Source organism: Trachurus trachurus (assembly GCF_905171665.1).
Source record: "Trachurus trachurus genome assembly, chromosome: 11".
Lineage (NCBI taxonomy): Eukaryota > Metazoa > Chordata > Actinopteri > Carangiformes > Carangidae > Trachurus > Trachurus trachurus.
Genome location: NC_139904.1, coordinates 17,500,673 through 17,520,159, shown reverse-complemented (window position 1 = coordinate 17,520,159; position 19,487 = coordinate 17,500,673). Strand labels below are relative to the sequence as shown.

At 41.2% G+C, this 19,487-nt stretch overlaps 2 protein-coding genes across 2 annotated transcripts; both read left to right on the top strand.

The window, feature by feature from the left end:
• The first annotated feature begins 2,602 nt into the window (after window positions 1-2,602).
• lix1l (limb and CNS expressed 1 like) lies at window positions 2,603-11,328 on the top strand. The gene is made up of 6 exons (XM_083982592.1): window positions 2,603-3,128; window positions 5,485-5,648; window positions 5,919-6,059; window positions 6,898-6,993; window positions 7,672-7,749; window positions 8,508-11,328. Exons 1-6 carry the CDS (start codon window positions 2,792-2,794, stop codon window positions 8,757-8,759), a joined length of 1,068 nt encoding a protein of 355 aa, XP_083838718.1. The 5' UTR covers window positions 2,603-2,791; the 3' UTR covers window positions 8,760-11,328.
• A 612-nt stretch (window positions 11,329-11,940) lies between these two features.
• Window positions 11,941-16,709, top strand: sf3b4 (splicing factor 3b, subunit 4). The gene is made up of 6 exons (XM_083982587.1): window positions 11,941-11,997; window positions 13,016-13,144; window positions 13,245-13,787; window positions 14,653-14,823; window positions 15,412-15,573; window positions 16,502-16,709. Exons 1-6 carry the CDS (start codon window positions 11,964-11,966, stop codon window positions 16,669-16,671), a joined length of 1,209 nt encoding a protein of 402 aa, XP_083838713.1. The 5' UTR covers window positions 11,941-11,963; the 3' UTR covers window positions 16,672-16,709.
• Window positions 16,710-19,487: the final 2,778 nt, after the last annotated feature.

Genomic DNA, 19,487 nt, shown 5'->3' with positions numbered 1-19,487 from the left:
GTATTTGTTAATTTGTGTGAGAGAAGGGGCAGATTATATAATATTAATCCTCTCTCTGATCATTTAAAAAAGAGAGCCAGGTGAAATTATGTGTTGGAATTTTAAAAGTTTTGTTTGTTGAATAAAATAAACTTGTATAAATAATTGTTAAGTTTGGTGAAATACTAAATAACCATAGTAGCCTAATTATACTACTTATGTTTGTTCTGTACACCACATTCATTACAGTTCATTCCAATAATAAGCAATGATGACACATTTGGGGTGGGTGATACATCAGGCCAATAATAATTTGATTAGTATGCTATAAATGACAAGAGGTTGTAATATTAAAGTGGCAACAACAAACACACAAGACAACTGGAGATCTACATCATATTATGTCAGAGGAACACAGGCTTCATATTAAGTGATGCAATGAAATGAGAGTGTGCCCTCCAGTGAGCCAAACACTCATTACAGTTGTGATATATGACTGTACATACTTGTTTCTGTTTGTGTGTGTGTACTCCTCTAGTAAACAAGGCAACCAGCCACAGCCTCACATTGTTACATTTAAAGACACTGCCTCTGACTTTTGTGAGATTTTCACAGTCTTGCACTTTTGTACTGATTTGCTTAAAAATTTGTTTTTTAGTGGAACCAGATGCACAGTGACTGAATCTAATGCAAAATACGCTTCAATCAAATGCTCCCTGCAGTTCCTCCTCCTGAGCTCCTCTGGCCTCATCCCAGACCACAGAAAGAATGAAAAATCACACAAGGCCCCTACAGTCATAAAAAACACTTAGGAAGCGCAAGAGGAGGTCCCATTTCCTCTCCCAAGTATTTGTTTTGTACAGAGTTGGTGGTCCACTGACTCACATTTAAACCCAGTAACTATTTCTACTTTACTTCTTTGCCTTTTTCTGAAAAATGTAATTATTTTTGCTCTCTTATGACTAAACGTAGTTATTCTGCTTTCAAGTTTTAATCACATGCTTCAGGCTGCAGAGGCTGGGGCTGTGAGCCCTCACTGTAGTTGTTCTCTGTTGGAGAACACAGGAGGCTCAGATTTCTTGGCTTGATATTTCTCTGACTTTCCACTGTTGCCTTCACGGCCTGCAGGAAAAGTCGGAAACACGGATATAACATGCAGCTTACTCAACATCAACGTGTCAAGGGAAGGTGTGTCTTTCTGACTCTGGCATTGCAGAAATGTGACAGTTGTGTTGTTTGTAAGCACACTCCATTATGTAAAATCTGACTGTGTTGATGCGGGGTCACTGAGGAGAAACAGTTTTCAGTGTTTCAAAGGTCAACACTGATCAGTCATTTGGTTAAAAATACAGCAGTTTAAAATAATTGTAGCTATAAATTAGATACCTCTGATTCAAGGCTTTATTTTATTTTGAAAAGCAATGGGTCAACTGCACATTGTTGATTTCTATATTTGTGACATCTGATGTGTAACAGAATTGGCATGCTACTGTCTCAGTTGTACTGTACTAGACTGACAAAGTTAAGTCTAGTTGCCATCTAGTTGCCATCCATCAGGTTTCACAGATTAGGGAACAAAGTGACAGTAGAAACAAGCATTGACTGTTAAGTTTAAATTTTCATTTGTTTGTTTGATGATTTATTTTAGATAAATGAAGTCTTCTGTCATTAACAGGTGAGTTTGTAGTGGCTGGTTATGTTTGTTTGGATGTTGTTGTAGCCTATATCTTTCAGTAAATTCTGGTCGATGGTAATCTGTAATCAGAACGTCAAAATAAAAACAGATCATCTTACCTTTAAAGGTACATTTTTGTTGTAGGCCTATGTGATAAGACATTTCAAATTAAACAATGAATCAAAGTCAAGGTCAAGTTTACTGTTATTGTTGTTCATATAACCCAGTATGTCATCCCACAATGACCCCAGCCTTAACCCCAATTATTTACCGTATTCAACATCCTGTGTCCTTGGATCCCCAGTTCGAGGGAGGAAAATTGATCAGCAGACGAAAGGAACAGCCAGAGGAGTCCCACTGTCAGGGATGAGAAGACAGTATAAAAACAACACGGAAAAAATAGCTGTAACATTAGAATAGCGTCACGTGTGTGTCATGTTACACAAAACCATCATACAAGTATGTGTAATGCAGCAACTGAGATGTAAAAAGCTAAAACCACACAGATAAATATGGCTAAAACATGTTAGGGCTGAACAACACTGACTTGTTGGTGCTTTAAAGCAGATCCAAGGCAAGGCAAGGCATCTTTATTTATATAGCGCATTTCATACCAAGGCAACTCAATGTGCTTTACATAAAGACAAAACATTTAAAAAAAGAAGCATAAAACAGAATAAAAACAAACAAAACACTAAAAACAGAGTTAAAAGCAAGAGCAAATAAAAGTAAAAAAAAGAAAGAAAAGATAATATAAAATAAATAAATAAAAGTTTTAAGTTCTTAAAAGAGCTCAGCTATAAGCACGTGAAAAGAGAAATGTTTTTAACCTGGATTTAAAAGTGCTTACAGTTGGGGCTGATTTCTGATGCAGGAAACTACCAGGAGGCCGTGAACGCAGCATTTGACTGGCAGCCCCGCAGTCTAATCCAGAGAGTGAGGATGCATAGCAGCGGTGTTATGTGTCCAGGGACCCGTCGGCTCACACTTATTCTTCGGCCGTGATTGACTAAAACCCCCGCGTTAACACTTTGTCCGTCCGGCTCCTCCAGACCGTGTCTCGGCCTGAACCCCTCCGGTTGATCGGTCCACATTTCCTCCCCAACCCACCGACTCCGCAGACGTTACGTCGGGACAATGGAATCCAACCTGCTCCCGGACAGCGTCCGCCCTCCGCGGCTGCAGCCGGGGATCGGCTTCGGCTCGGGACCGACCGGGACCCTCCGCTCCTCTCTCCGGCCCGGGGTGACGGTCCCCATCGCGCCGCTGCTGCCCTCCCCGGCCTCTCTGGCCGCCTCGTCCGGGCCTCCGCCGCCGCCGCCGCCGCTGCAGCTGCACAGCCTGTACGGCGGCATGGCAGCGGGGCTGGGGCCGGGGGCTGCGCACTGCAACCCGGGGAACCCGGCGGTGCTGAAGGAGGCGGTGGAGGCGGTGGTCCGCAGCTTCGCCAAACACACACAAGGCTACGGCAGAGGTAACTAACTAACGACGTTGTGCCGTGAATAAATAAAATAAAAGTCCCGTTAAATGTGTAAATAACGGTGTGAATCAGTGTGATAGAGCTTGGGTGTAGTTGGGGAGGGGGAGTCCAGAAAACCACTTTTAGCTGCGCCATTTGTTTTGGAAGTGGATCAGCCACGGAAAACATAAACATACTCATACTGTTACAGTCATGTTCAGCTGCACAACGTCAAATATGTTCACTTTGTCTTTGTTTCACTCTGAGATGTGGTCATTTTAACCAGATGTGATGTTTCTCTGGAGTTTTCTTCTTATTTCCGACATAGCTATACAGTGACCATACCTTCAGCTTTGTCATTACAGGATTAACTATCAAGGCTCTGCATGGGGGCTTAAGTCTATGAACAATAGGCCTAACTATTATACACACTACAATAAAGTAAATTAACTTTACATTGGACACGGTACATTGCTGGCCATGTAGCCTACTGTACATGCCAGCTGTGGAAAAAAGGGGGTTGTCAGTAGTGAATATGTTTGTAAAACCATGCTGTTGTTTTAAAAAACAGAGAACAAATATATGATCAGTTTATCAATTGTTTTCAGATATGATCAGAATATCTCATATTTAATCCAAACTATAGGCTACCCCACAGTACATTCTAGTAGATGGCTACATTGTATTATATGTGTAAGAACCATTCATTACAAAAAAGCATTAATATGAATTAGCCTATTTCTGAACTTTACAAATATTTAATTTGCGCATAAATGTGTGTTTTATGTGTCTGATGACCCCATTGGTGATAGTTTACCAATCTCTTTACTTTGTAGTCAATCACTGCAGCACATTGGCAAATTGTGTGCTTAAAACAAACATTAAACCAAAATCCACAATAATGTTGGCAGTCGGTCCTAATACAAGTGTTCCCGTCTTGCGCTAATAGGATTTATTTCCAAAAGATTGTCCCTCCGTGCTCTGACTAACAGCCTCTTTCCTACTCTATCCCATTTAGGCTACTTAACACCATCAACATTGGCAGTGGCACAAAGACTGTACACCGGCTGTGACTTTGTCTTACTGTTGCTCCAATTTAGTGATTTACTCTTGGGTTAGAAAAGGGGGGAATTACATTTAGTCCAATTCTTTACACTCAAAAGCTGCTTAGGAGCTTCTTTAGAGAGATGTGATTTAGGTTTTTCTACAGTGGATCTGTGGTCAAAGTGTCATGTGTCTGACTGTCGCTCTGTGGGTCTGAGCCGGGACAGCACCCATTGTTATAATACGTATATCGCATTGTGCTATCTCCCAATATTTCCTGACTTTTTGTTTTTCATATGTAAGGAAATGCATTATCTTATCACTGTTGTGATCTCTATAGATGCACAAAAAATCCCTCTCTGTCACACTCAGAATTGGAAAAAGTTGGATTTCCTTTGTTTGACCTCTGCTTTAGAGGAACTACTGTGTTTATACGGAACATCTATGGCTAATTATATCCAATAAACAATACACTCAATAATATTTTAAATAGATAGCAGTATTGATCGATTTCTGTTGTGAGAGTAACATCACAACTCTTACAAAAGCACATGAGTTATTATTTTATATTTGGCTACAACAAGAGAACAGTTTATAGTTTATAGAGCGTTTTGCTTTCGCACAGTAAGAGCAATAACAAAATTACTTGGATTGCAGTTCAGGGATTTATATATCTGATGTCAGAGTATGCTTTTGTGTTTTTTTATGTCTTTGTTTGGCAAAGCTGGGGCCTTTGAAACATACTGATCGGGCTCCAGACTCTGTGTGTGAGGGAGAAGCAGTCAGCCTGTGTTGGTATCAAACAGTGGGAGCTCAGTGGGAACGAGCCGAGCACGAACAGCAGTGAAAGAGACCTGGATAATGTTGGCCGCACTCGCATCTCCCTGCAGACCCAAACCCAAATAATTATTTATGACCGAGCTGCGAATTTGACTGCTTTTCTTTGGTGTTGTCTTGTTTCTAGACGACAGGAATGTAACTTTCTCTCATGAGCGCTTTAGAACCAAGAAGGGTTGAGCGCGTGTTTCTTTAAGCAGTTCCTCTGTAGTGATGCAGAATTTCCTCTCGGCAGCCACCTAAATCTTTTCAGGAAAATCCCCTGGCATCCTTGAAGTGACCTTCCCCCCCCAACCCTTTCCATCTTTGTGTTTAGAGAGGATGTTGCAGAGCACAGCCAAGGACTAATCACACTTTAGATGCAAACTGATCGCAGTAAACATTTAGATATCTGGGTAGGGTACTATAATACCTTTTCTCTGTTACTGATAAAAGACAGGGTTTGTATACCATAATGTGATAGTTTTATATTTCTATCTGTCCCATGCAGTGAATGTGGTGGAGGCTCTGCAGGAGTTCTGGCAGATGAAGCTGAGCAGAGGAGCTGACCTGAGGAACGGAGCTTTAGTTGTTTATGAAATGGTCCCATCCAACAGCCCACCCTACGTTTGCTATGTCAGTCTTCCAGGAGGCAGCTGCTTCGGAAGTTTCCAGGTACACAAACCCATCACATTGAATGATTTATCCAACAACAAAAAAAAGGCCATTAAAGCACCATGTCACAAGCTTAAACTCCAGCGTGTATGCAACCACAACATACCAAGTATGGATTCAATCACAAGACCAGTAACTTAAGATCTGTGCACACACTGTTGCTTACTCCGCTCCATGTAAACACTGCATGCCTTCGGCCTTTTGACCGTACGGTATGCATCTGATTGTATCTGACCGCTGCTAACACACATTTTCTTCACTGTTTGACAGTTCTGTCCCACTAAGGCTGAGGCAAGACGCAGCGCTGCCAAGATCGCCCTCATGAACTCTGTTTTCAATGAGCACCCCTCTCGTCGCATCACAGACGACTTCATTGAGAAGAGCGTGAGTGAGGCTCTGGCCTCCTTCAATGTAAGTTATCATCAAATGCTGAAAGTTGCATGTACAGTAGCTGCCAGTCAGTAGGAAGCGATCAATCTACAGTGTCCTAGACCTCCACACTGGTTCCAAGGGGATATACTGTATGCAAACATATATTAGATGCTGTAAATGATTCATAAGTGTGACCGTAAATGCTTTTTCATGGTACATGTGACTGGAGGTATGCCATGGGCCTGTTGTATATGAAGAAAGCCAGATAATACACTCTGACTTTTGAAATCCAGTAGTTGCTTTGCAAAATGCTGTCAGAATTAAGTTAAATATTAGTTCCCTGGACGGGGTCCCATACACACTGACTTTTGGCATTGTGTCTCCTATTTAGTTCAATTGAAACCAGATGCAATAAATCTCCCAAGGAAGAAAACTCATTTGCAGAAAATAGAATTTTGAAAACAAACTACTGAGGATTTTGCTTCCAGAGACTTGCATAAAGTCGGTAGTGTATGTTTAAGTCTTAACCAATTGGTGTATATTTCTTTTCCATTAAACATTTGCAAAGCAGATTTTTTTTTGTAGGTTGCCTCACTGGCTCATTTTTACATTTGTTACCAACACCTGTACATCAGAGGAATGGTGTGAAACAGCTGGCAAGAGTGTGAGTCAGGTCACTGTGTGCACCAGAACAAACAAAACAGGGAGCCGCTCTAGAAAGCACTGCTCCACAGCACTGCTGCATCACAAAATACCAATGTGCTAGAGAGTTATGCACCATGTTTAGGTAATCCTCCTCTGTGTTGGTGGCTGACAGTCCCAAGTATGTGAGCCCACATGCACAGCACAGTCACTAACTGCCTGTTGACATTTACAGGGAAACAGAGAAGAGGCTGACAATCCCAACACAGGAATTGGGGCATTTCGCTTCATGCTGGAGTCCAACAAGGGAAAATCAATGCTGGAGTTTCAGGTGAATAAAAACAGCTTCAGAGTAATTGTGATGGTTAAATACATTACTTTCAACATGTTTTTGGGAGAATGCCTTTCATGTGGCGTCTCGTGGCTGAAAACCAACCTTGTAAGATCGGGGCCGCCACCCCGGTGTCCCAGCTCTCGTCTCAGCGCAACCGTGACACAAACGCACCCTGTAACCCGTAATCTCTTGTTTATGACAGATAAGACTACACAAATATACACATTGTAACATCGTATGGTATATAACGTTATGTACCGCTCTATTGATTGCTTTCTAGTCGGGTTTGTTGTAAACAAATGCACATGGCCAGGAGGAGGGTTAGCAAAACAGTGGAAAAGCGACCGGACTTACATAGTTCCCCTTTAAATTAGAAATCTAAAATGTCTGTAAAGAGATTACTAGCTGGTGTGGCTTTAGCATACCATTAACAGACATTGTTAAATATACAAACAGTCTATGTGGATGCAGCTCGTAGACCTCCAGTGGTTATGCACAGTAACTTGAGCCCACATGAGCTTGAAGCTGGAACATCGTAACCCCAGTTCAAACTAGAAAATTAGACGTCTGAAGGCAGCACCTGTGGTTTACACTACTGAATGACTAAATATTGAGCGTCCTGAAGTGATTTTGGCCTCATGTTCCTGCTGGTTTTGTCTGTGTTTGTGTGTTCAGGAGCTGATGACTGTGTTTCAGCTGCTGCATTGGAATGGCAGCCTCAAAGCCATGAGAGAACGACAGTGTTCCCGACAGGTACCATATGAGACTCAAACCCCGTCTCACAGATGGGCTCAATTACCCAAAAGCAGCAGTGGATTTCAGCTTTCACATCACACTTTTTTTTTTTTTAGAGAGAACTAATTATATGATGTTTTCCTGCATAACAGGATTGTTCTGGATAGATCAGACAGTTTCCTCTCTCACCATGAGAGAGCAGTGGCAAGCTGGGAAATACCATAGGAAGTTCTTCATAGACGCAATGAACAGACAAACAGGCAAAACTAAAAGAATTAAAAGATTTTTTTTTATCTTACCAGTTAAGTTTCTTTACTGCCCTTATTCCTAACTATATGCCTATTTATAGGTAAGAACTGATAGTAATGAAAAAGTCAAAGTCAAATTCCTAGATTCTGAATCTGCAGATGGATTTTTTGTTTATTCATTAGGTGCCACCGGAATTAATTTCTTCTACAGAGACTTTCCAACAAATAATATATATCATTTGTAAAACTTAGAGAAATTAGCATCAGTTTGGTTGCAGAAAACATATTTTAAAATATATATAATACTGCTCTAAGTTGCTTATCTGTAATGCAAATCATCATTCACCTTCATATGAGACATGATGTTTTATATTCTTTCCCTGAAAAATAAAGAGTATAGAGAGTATAAACTGCAACTCTTGTTTCCTCCAGCACCACGACTAAAGGGTGGTTAGGGTTAGGGGGGTTTGAGTTGATGTGTACAATGCATTGCACTCTCTGACTCTTTGCTATCGCCGATCTTCGCAGGAGGTGCTGGCTCACTATTCCCACCGGGCTCTGGACGATGACATGCGCACACAGATGGCCGCCGACTGGGTGAACCGAGAGCAGAGCGTGGCGGGCATGATTGCGCAGGAGCTGGCCTCCACGGAGCGAGAACTGGAGGACGCCAGGCTGGCGGGCAGAGAACTGCGTTTTTACAAAGAGAAGAAAGATATCCTGATGTTAGCCGTGGGTCAGCTCAGTGCAGCCAACACCGCCACCCTGCCGTCACACTAAAAACCCGACATACGGAAACAAGCCTTCACATTCCGTAGGATTCCTGGTAACAGTATTGAACATTTCATAGAGATAAAGATGATTCATCTGATTTCTTAGGTTTTGTATATTGTGTGTTGTTGTGGAAACCAGGTAGTCAGGGCTTGAATTTTACAGTATGCACATCCATCCATAAAACAAACATTTGCCGCTATAGCCGTTACCTCTTTGTGCCTAGTGATTACAGGATATCAGTGCTTTTTTTCTTAAAAAAAAACAAAAAAAAAACAAAAAAAAATCCCTGTAAACTTGCTTGGCACACCAGCTTTCTGGGGTGTACATGTGTTTTGGTTATATCACACTGCAACAAAACAAAACCTGCCTTTCATCAGTGAATGTACAAGTCATGAGGCCCAAAAATCCAAACACACATGAGGTTAAGATCATTTTTAAGTCAAACCAGCGTGTTTCTTTTTGGGTCGGTTCACTTACAGCACTTATAGTATCATGGACTCTGACAAGGCAAAGTGGTTAAGAAGTATCATAAGAGTGTAGAGAAAATACCTGAAGTGAAACTTTCTTTCACAAGCTTTAAACCCTGATAGCAAGTACCTTGTATTTGCTAATAAACAGTATTTCTAAAATACCAGCACGGAAGAGGATAAAAGATCCCATATAGTGTCAGCATTAGACATTATCCTACCACTTGTAATGAGAATATAATGTAGGAGGTATGTAACTATTCCAGTAAGCATTGAAAAATACTTATTGGCTCATGTAAAAAGTTGTGGGTACTTTGCGGAAATGTCAGCAGGGGAGTGATCGCTCTGACAGCAGCTCAGGTTTTTGAAAAATCAGATAGTGAACCATCGCTTTGTGTTATTTTTTATGTTACATTGTATGCTTGGTGGCCACGACACGAGCTGAATGTATATTTTCAGTGTGCTCTCAGCTAAAGGACCTGCAAAGCGATGCTGTTCAGACTCTAGAATTGCTCTTGTCATAGAAGTTGTGTTTGTCATCCAGAGGATATTAAAAGAGCTGGTAATTGGGGAAACTAAGTGAGAGACGAGGTGAGGGTCTCAGCGAAAACAGTAAAGAGTCCAAAACACCGAGCCGAGGGATCTTTCCTTATAACCAAGTTTGGCTTTTTAACAAGCTTATTCATCATGTGTGAGTCATGTGTGAGTCATCGTAGTCGATACAAAACAGTACCAGTGGTTGTGGTTTCTGTTTTTTAAGATATTGGAGAGTTTGTTTTTCAGCGCTGGTGTTCGTCCACAAGCTAAAAAACGACGTATGTAACTCGCACTTATCACCTTTCAAATATTTTATGTTGAAGGACCTGATTTATTTTATACTGTAAATGTGATATCCTCATTTTCCTGTCTGTCTAAAATGTATTTTTTATTACATTATAGGAATGAAGGCATTTCAAAGAGTAGCCTTTTAAAGACCCTGGGGAATGGAAGTGAGAGTTAAATTGATAATGTGTGGCTCCCGTTGGAAGGAAATGTGGGCAGTGAGTTGCCCAAGTTAAACAGCAGGAGACCTCATGCTGCTGCTGAGTGTTGGATTGTCAACAGAAGAAAGTCATTACATAAAATTAAAGGGGAGACAGCAAGTAAAAAACAAAAGAGGCAGGAATGTAGTATGATTAAAGCCAGATCGATTTTAATATTCTTAAGCTGCATCTGTTCTCTGGGATCATTGTGCCTTTCTGAAATAGGTAGCATACAGTGGTTGGAACCATTAACTTTCATTTCACAGGGTCTTTAAAAGGCTGGTGCTACTCTATTTTAAATCCTTTCTCTTACATGTAAAGGTGATGTTATAGATTACATGCTATGTTACTGCTATAATACCTTAATATGTTGTTATGAAGGATTTATTCAATCTTACTACCTTTGTTATACATGTATAACCAATATATATCTTTGGTTTGGTACTCAGCTTGTAACATACAAGTGCAGCAGCGACTTATTTTGTCCTCTTGGCAAAGACCCTGCAGCGCTCTTCAGTGAATACTGAAATGTTAAGATAGACAGTTGAACTGATGTAATGCACACTTTGACCTCACTGTTCTGCAGCTTGAATCCAGCCTCATTCATCGGTCATTTTCCTTTTCATTTTACATTTTGAATAACCAGCTCAAACAATTTTAACAATGTGTCATGAACAGGTTTCAAGTCTGACTTGCCGGTGCACTTGTACCAGTGCTAAAATGTAATTAATGTGGAAAATACTCAACAAGTATTAAGTTGAGCTGGTTATAGGATTGAGGCTGGAGCTCCTGAATTATGTGTTTTTACATATTTCCTCTGATTCAGTTCTTATGATGTATGTGATTTCTGACAACAAGCCATTAATCTCAGAAGTCTCTTCTTACAAATGCCTTTGAACCTTTCTTTGTGATCATTATTGATGAAGGCTTTTTTAAAACAGTATATTTTTTGCTATCCATTTTATAAAAAAAACACAAAAAAACAGACTTTGGCTTTTCATCCTTTGGCTTTGATGCATGTTGTGTTGATTTCTGTTTTTATAAGTTTCATATTTTATTCAGTATTGTTTTTAAGTGTTTCTGAAGGCTGTTATTGTATGTATTTTCTATGAACATTTTGTATTCCATGTTTATACTTTTAGTAGATTTATATTATTATGTAATAAATTGGCTGATAAAAAAAATGTATTGGTATTGTCAGGCGTGTTGGTTTAAGAATCTTGTACAAGGATTGTCTCTGATTTGGAAATCGTAGTCTGCAAGCAGTTAATCAATGAAAGAGAACTTTATTCAGTCCAGTTTTAATCAGTAATCACCAGTGGGAGTAAGGATAAATGTTCAGTGCTCATTAGAAATCTTCAGTGTAGACATAAATGTTCAGTTTTAATCAACAGTCATAAGGCTATAATGCTCAGATTTAATCAGTAGATATAAATGTTCAATGTTTAAAGGAAAATTCACCCTACACTAAAGTTTATTTGTGAGCAGCTGGTTACTTACCTTGTTGTCAATTAACTTAGATACAAAAACCACATCCAATTTCAAAAACATTTATAAGAAATATATAAAAGTGAACTGAACTAAAATTAAGAAAATGAATGATGAATTTCACATATTTTGAAAATACTTTTATTGTATTTACTTCCGGTCACGTATGGCGCGTCGTACAGGAAGAGGCGGGGCTTCGGTTAGCGACGCTCGCCTTCCGTTGTTCATTCAACATGGCGGCGGGACCAATTTCAGAAAGAAACCAAGGTAAATGATCTATTAAAACATGCGTTTCTTTTTTCTCTCATGGTCGTTTATGAATCTACTTCTTGGTTGCACTTCAAAGTCTCTCCGCTGTTTTGTTTAGCACCGTTTGCCTGTTGGTTAGCTAACTCGATGGCTCGGTCACATGGGAGTGTGCAGTTGTCGTTAGCTTGACCTGCCGCTAATTTAACAATTCATCATAACTTCTCGTACTTGTGTCTCTCTTGCTTGCGTGGTGCAAATGACGGTATCTGTGTTGCCGAGTTACTGATTGGTTTCTCATGTGTGGCGACTGTTTTAGATGTGTAACTTAGTCAGGTTATCTATGTTGGCTAGCGGTTAGCTTGTCCGGCTAAGTTAGCGTAGTTAACAGAGCTAACAGTAACGTATCGTTTAGTTACATGCGAGTCTGTGGCAAATGCGGGGATAAAAATTGGATAAACATTAAACAAGTCATCAAACTTTGTTTATCACACTACCTGGTGTCGTTTTGTCAGGATATTTCCATCAGGTTTTCATGTTGTATCAGATTATACGTGTAACGCCTGTGAGGAAGATAAGGTCCAATCGATGTTATGAATGAAAAAGCTCATACAAGTTGATGGTAGCTTCATTTTACGTTTCAGCATAAAGTGTCAGACAATACACTGTTGTTCATATCAATCTGTGTCACCAACTACAGTTGCTGTGGTTTCATTTAGACATTATGGGTCATATTGATGAAACATCCAGGAATAAGAATCAGTCAGTTTGTACCTAGGTAATAGTGATTAAGGAGTAAAGGGTTTTAAGATATACATTGCTGCAGTTGCAAATTTTACTGTCCAAAGATCGTCTTGGGGTGTTTTGGTCATGTAGAATAACTGTGTAGAGTCAAAGACAACATGTCAATAATATGTCATTAAGCATCTTTATTGGTTTGTCATTTTACTTGATCCAAACTCGTATAAAAATGTGTCTAATTTGAACATAATAGACATTTTCATATTGATCAGATTTTACATTTTTATCCTTTTTTCAGATGCCACCGTTTATGTCGGTGGTTTGGATGAGAAGGTTTCAGAACCACTACTATGGGAGCTTTTCCTGCAGGCTGGCCCTGTAGTCAACACTCACATGCCCAAAGACAGGGTCACTGGACAGCATCAGGGTGAGTATCATGAGCTTACATGCGTTAAAGCTGGTGGTTACCGACGCAACTAAATACGCAAAATGACATTCCTCTAAATTTGTTTTTTCCCCCCTCTCAGGTTATGGCTTTGTGGAGTTTCTTAGTGAGGAGGATGCCGACTATGCCATCAAAATCATGAATATGATCAAGCTGTATGGCAAACCAATTCGAGTTAATAAGGCCTCGGCACACAACAAAAACTTGGATGTGGGCGCAAACATCTTCATCGGTAACCTGGACCCAGAGATTGACGAGAAACTGCTCTACGACACATTCAGTGCCTTCGGCGTGATCCTCCAGACGCCAAAGATCATGCGAGATCCCGACACCGGCAACTCCAAGGGTTATGCTTTCATCAACTTCGCCAGCTTCGACGCGTCCGATGCCGCCATCGAAGCCATGAACGGCCAGTACCTCTGCAACAGGCCCATCACGGTGTCGTACGCCTTCAAGAAGGACTCTAAAGGAGAGCGACACGGCTCGGCCGCAGAGCGACTCCTGGCGGCACAGAACCCGCTCTCCCAGGCTGACAGGCCTCACCAGCTGTTTGCCGACGCCCCACCACCACCGAGCGCTCCGACACCGGTTCTTACCTCAATGGGAGCTGGGATGCCGATGCCAGGTACGACTGGGGATGTGGTGGATGTCAGAGGGTCTGTGTTTGTGTTTAACTGCTCTCGTAGTGTAACGAAGAACATTTTCAGTTATTCTGTGGTTGAGAAAGTCATCAGTTGGTTTTATATTAGGTCACATGTGTGTGAATGGGTGAATGTGATGTACTGTAAAGCGCTTTGGGTATCGTTGAGATGGAAAAGCGCTATATAAATACAAGACCATTTACCATTTACCATTTACATGCCTACACAGTGTGGAACAGATGTAACTATGCCTCAACCCTTATGTAAAGAATTGAGGTGGGCTACCATCTTGGTCGACATTTTTTTCTTCACAAGTTGCATTTTCTCTTAAATCTCTCTAAAAGTCAAAAATCTCAACAACATTAACAAATGATACAGTTTCTGCTATAAATCAGTCTCAGCCATGAAACAAACACCCTACATGTTGAAATTACAATTTCGATATATGTTATCTTGATTTTTTTTTTGTTGCTGTTTTTGCTGATTAATGGTTATAGATTAGGTAGTTGAATGCGGTGCATTTCTTTGTCTCTTTAGGCGACAATGAGTTTAACTTTGATTTCATCTTGAGTGATTTATCAAACAGTCAACATGGCACCTGAGCTGACCGATCACCATGATATTTAACAAGCGCCTGATGAAGCCCACAGGGTGAAACACGTTGCTTTACCTTTAACAATAAATCAGTGTTGAAATGACCACATTGTGTGCGGTGGAACTCGTTCCTTTCTTCATGATATTTAACAAATCAATCAGTCAGACAGATTATCAGCTTTGTGCATTGGTTGAACTGTGTTTTGTTATACCTGAAATTGTTAATCAAACTTTTTCTTTCTTCTTTCTATGCAGGCATGCCACCTCCTGGTGCTTTCCCTCCTGTTCCTCCTCCGGGATCAATGCCTCCAAATATGCCCCCAAATATGGCCATGCCTCCAAATGCAGGGACACAAGGCCCCCAGGGCGGAGGTGGAGGACCTCCACCCGGACCACCACCATTCCCCCCTGCCAACATGCATCCAGGTAATGGCTTGTTAAAATGCGGTTTACTGTGCAAGTGAAAGGGCCCAAGACGGTATATTGACAGGTTCATTCATGTGCTGAAGGCTGATGATGTCACCAATAGTTCATATGTTTCCAAATTTCAAGATGATATTAGTCTTAGTAAATAAACACAAAGTGTAAGTTGCCTTGCCACAGTTTAATGTTTATAACTGTGTATGACCAAGCTTGCAACACACACACACACACACACACACACACACACACACACACACACACACACACACACACACACACACACACACACACACACACACACACACACTGTAATGAAGCACTGCTTGTTGTGAGTAAGTGATTGACAGACAAACACATAATTTAGTACAGTTTCTTATCCTGCTGCCTCTCGTGACAAAAATGACAAAAGCACATTTATGATCACTTGTGAAACTGTTAAAACATCAAATGTGTAATTCACCAAGAAAGGCAGTTGTGATTCATCTTTTCTCTCTCTTGAACACACAAACGTTTTCATTTCAATTGTTTGGTATTGCAGTAAAAAGAAACTGTAACGCCGTCGCCCACACGTTCTGTTTGTGTGTCCCACAGGTATGCCGCAGATGCCCATGCCTCCTCCTGGTCCTCCTGGCATGGTGCCTCCACCTCCTGCTCCTCCAGGAGCAAATCAATCACGGGCACCGCCACCGCCTGGCATGCCTCCACCCCCACCTATGGGCATGCCACCCAGAGCACCATATGGACCTCCCATGGGTGAGCGTTGAGGCTCTTTGTTGTAAAAACTCTCAGCTCACAAACATTATCTCTCTCATTTAAACAAAGATTTGCGTATGTTTTAATTGCAATACAGTGTTGTCTAAAAAAAAAAAAGAGCAGCAAAATGGTCAATAGCATCTCCTCTGCATATCTTTATTATGCCACAGAATAGATTTAACAATTTGCAGTATTGATATGTTGCACCAAACCAAATTTTGTGTCCGAGCCATCACCACACATTGAATTCTTAAAACACATTTTCATGTATCGTTTTTCGTTTATTGTGCACTGCTGAAAAGATGAACAAAATACCAGCTATTAAAAAGCTGGGGGAAAAAACAGACAAACAACTCAATATGCAAAACCATTATTTTCATGTTGCTTTTTCTTTCCTGGCAGTGACCCTCCTCCTCCTCCTCCTCTGTTTTTTATTGAAGGCTCTCAGTGCATGGAAGTGCAGTGAACAGTGTTGATAGAGCCTACTTATTATTTCACAACATTTCCAAAACATAAGAGTACCTGTGTTTGTTTCATCTTTTTTTATATCTCATAAAGCTACATTTCACCATCTGACATGCCTCACCGTTGTTGTTATACAGCCTGACAGACTGTCATCAATATTTTACCATCTCGCACAGTCCAGCATACAACGAATGTGTAACATTGTTGTTATAGCACACTGTAAACGCGCCCACACACACGCAGTTGAGTTTCATCACGTTCAGGAAGTGAGTCACCAGAAAGACATACGGATCTGTATCCAACATTGGTTCGTGACATTAGTGTAGAATTAGTGCATATAATGTGTTTAAATTTCACCATAAATCAGAATATCATTCAAGTGTGTATCTGTGGTTATCTTTGGCTTGGGAAAGGTCACAGAATCAAATGTTTTCTAATTTTTCCTCCTCTTTGTATCCCTCAGGTCACCCTGTGCCCCCAGGTATGAGAGGGCCTCCTCCCATGCCTCCACCTGGCTACGGTGCCGGCCCCCCTCGTCCACCTCCGTTTGGCTTCCAGAGAGGACCCCCAATGCCTCCAAGGCCCCCCGGTGCCCCACCACGCGTTCCCATGAGAGCACCAATGCCACCGTAATCCATCTCAGACTGCAGAAACAGGCTCTGATTTTTTTTTTTTTTAACATCGTTAGACCTACTTCAATTTGTAATTGTAAGAATAATTTAACCTGTTCTTGTTTCTTTTTTTTGTTTTTTTGGTGGGTCATTGTACAGTTGAAGGACCTTTTTGATGAATAAAGTTTTTAGTACAAGTTTTGGACATTCACCTTTAGGGGTTATTGTAGGTAAATTTGGTCCTGAAGCACAGCCCCATAGAAATGTAAGAAATAGAAAGCAAAAAATTAGTTGGATCTTATTCGTCTACGGGGGCCCTTTTAGGTCAATCCATACCAGTGGTATGTGAAAAAACAGTTTTCACTCTGAGTGGACTGCCCGTTTCACTGCAGACATCTTGACACGTCACAGAGGGAGTAGAAGTAAATGTGCAAAAAAAAAAAAAACACAACCCATCAATAATAGCTGCATCTTTATCCAGGTGTCCTGTTTCCTGGCTGCTGAATCACTGGCACTGCTTGTTTGTACACTTCTGGTAAATGGAGCTGTCATTTTTGCGATTGGCTCCCCCTGTGGTTTAACTCCTGTAGAGGTCAAGATGTCCACTTGAAGAAAAAGGCCAGTACATTTAGATGTTTACTGTGTAGGTGGAGGTTTAGACCAGAACACGTCAAAAAAAACGACCAGTTATTGAAGAGGAACTATGCAGGATTTTTACCTTTATTTAAACAGTTTCTGAGTAATTGTGATGGTTACATAAATGACTTGCATATTACAAGGGAGAATGGAAGCTCTTTGCTTTCCACGAATCTCTTGGCCGAAAAACCAACCTTGCAAGATCAGCGCTGCGGCCCGGTGTCCCAGCTCTCGTCTTGGCCGCAACGCGCCATGTAACCTGTAATCTGGTGAATTAAAGTAGAGCGCGCATGTGTGTGAGAATATGCGTACACAAAATATACATGTAAAATTATGATATATAGCTCCATGGATTGCTTTCTCGCTGGCTTTGTTGAAAACAAATGCACACGAATGCATAGTTCCCCTTTAATTTCTGAGCAGCAGCATCACTGTCTTTTAGCAGCCACCACAGGATCAATTACGTCATTTGATTGGTTGGTCAGCAATACACAGTTTTCACATGTTCATCCACGTTTATAGAAAAGTACACAAAGCATTTATATATATCACCTGAATCAGATACATGCCGTTAACAACAAACCAATGTTATGTATGCAGCACTGAAATTGGATGCAAGTATTTTCGACATATTAGGTATAGTTTGCCAACTTTGAGCTGCTAAAGTAACATTCACAATGTCTTGCGACCTACCTCTACCACTGACTGTCAGGACGAGGACTAGAAAGAAGACTGCACAGTTTGTTTCTCTCTATTATTTATGACACTTTGCTCCCCCGGATGACATGACATGGTACAAAACATTTTTCTAAGAGCATCTTGATTTCCTCCCTCACACGAAAACCTGCAGATCAGGATCCCTGAACCTGTAGGTAACAACCGCAGCTGTGAGAAGAGTGTAACAGGCTGTTATCATATTTTTATTATAAGCACTGGTGATATACAGTATTTTTTAAACATCTTGTGGATTTAATCACGTTTTTTTCAGCTGTAGCTTTTTTAGATGCTTCCTGTTCCTTGCACTACTACTACTACTACACCCCACTGTGTCTGACACATGGAAACAATTAGCTTTGTGCTGTTCAAATGCAATTCATCCATTTACAGGCGATCACAACCACTTTCTTCGTGGCAAAGTCTTTGATGCAGTAAAAAAGGGGATCGACAAATAATATGGCAAGTGGTTGGCATGGCAACCGGAGTCAGGTGCGCTTGCACGTGTGTGTCGTCTAGCTGATAGTCATGTGTAATGACAATCAGATATCTATTAGTAAAAAAACAAACAAACACAAAAATTGGTGGATCGAAGTAGAGCGCGCATGCGTGTGAGAATATGCGTAGGTTATGTTTTATAAGAAATCCGTGGCTGCACAAAACTGTCATGTTTTTTTTTTTTTTTTTAAACAATGATTTAGATGTGGAAAATAAGCCTAGAATGCACGAGCTTTAAAAAGGCGCAACAGCAGAATAACGCACAGAGCCGCAGATCGTGTGCAGATATGCGCCAAACCAAACCCCTCCAGATATGAAGGCGTTTATAATGTGCTCGTGCGCTCGTGAGGGTTTCGCATGGGGGGAGGGGACCCCTGCGCATCATCATCATCACCACCACCGCGAGTAGAGCAGCCTATGTGTGTGCGTGGATGGCGTGGGCTTCTCTCCTCCAAACCGCACAGCATCACCACCACTACCATCATCACCGTCACTCGGCTCACAGCGACAGCCTCGTACGCATCCTCCTCCTCCACCTCCTTCCTCCTTCCTCCTCATCCTCACCATCTCCCAGGCTGAAGAGGGGGGGAGATCTCTCACACACATCATCACCACCACCACCACCACCACACACATCGCAGGAATTAAAGGTGAGATTAAAATCCGGTAAATTAGTTGATGGTGTTTTGTGTCCGTGGATATTTTCCTTTTCTTTTTTTTTTTATGTGTTGCATGGAGACATCACGAGGAGGACACGATGGGCGTGTTCTCTTCACACAGCAATTAGGATCGATTTTGTGAATCGAGACGCGCGGCCTATAATCTAATGTAAATCGTGACAAGATGCTGCCTGTGATTTCTAAGAATGAGCGCAGATGTCGGTGCTGCAGCCAGGCAGGAGCGCACACTCGGCTCCTGTCGGTGTCACATTTTGTGTTTTAATCCGGCCGCATATTGCGAGGCTGTGTAAATTGGCCTGTTAGCGACGAG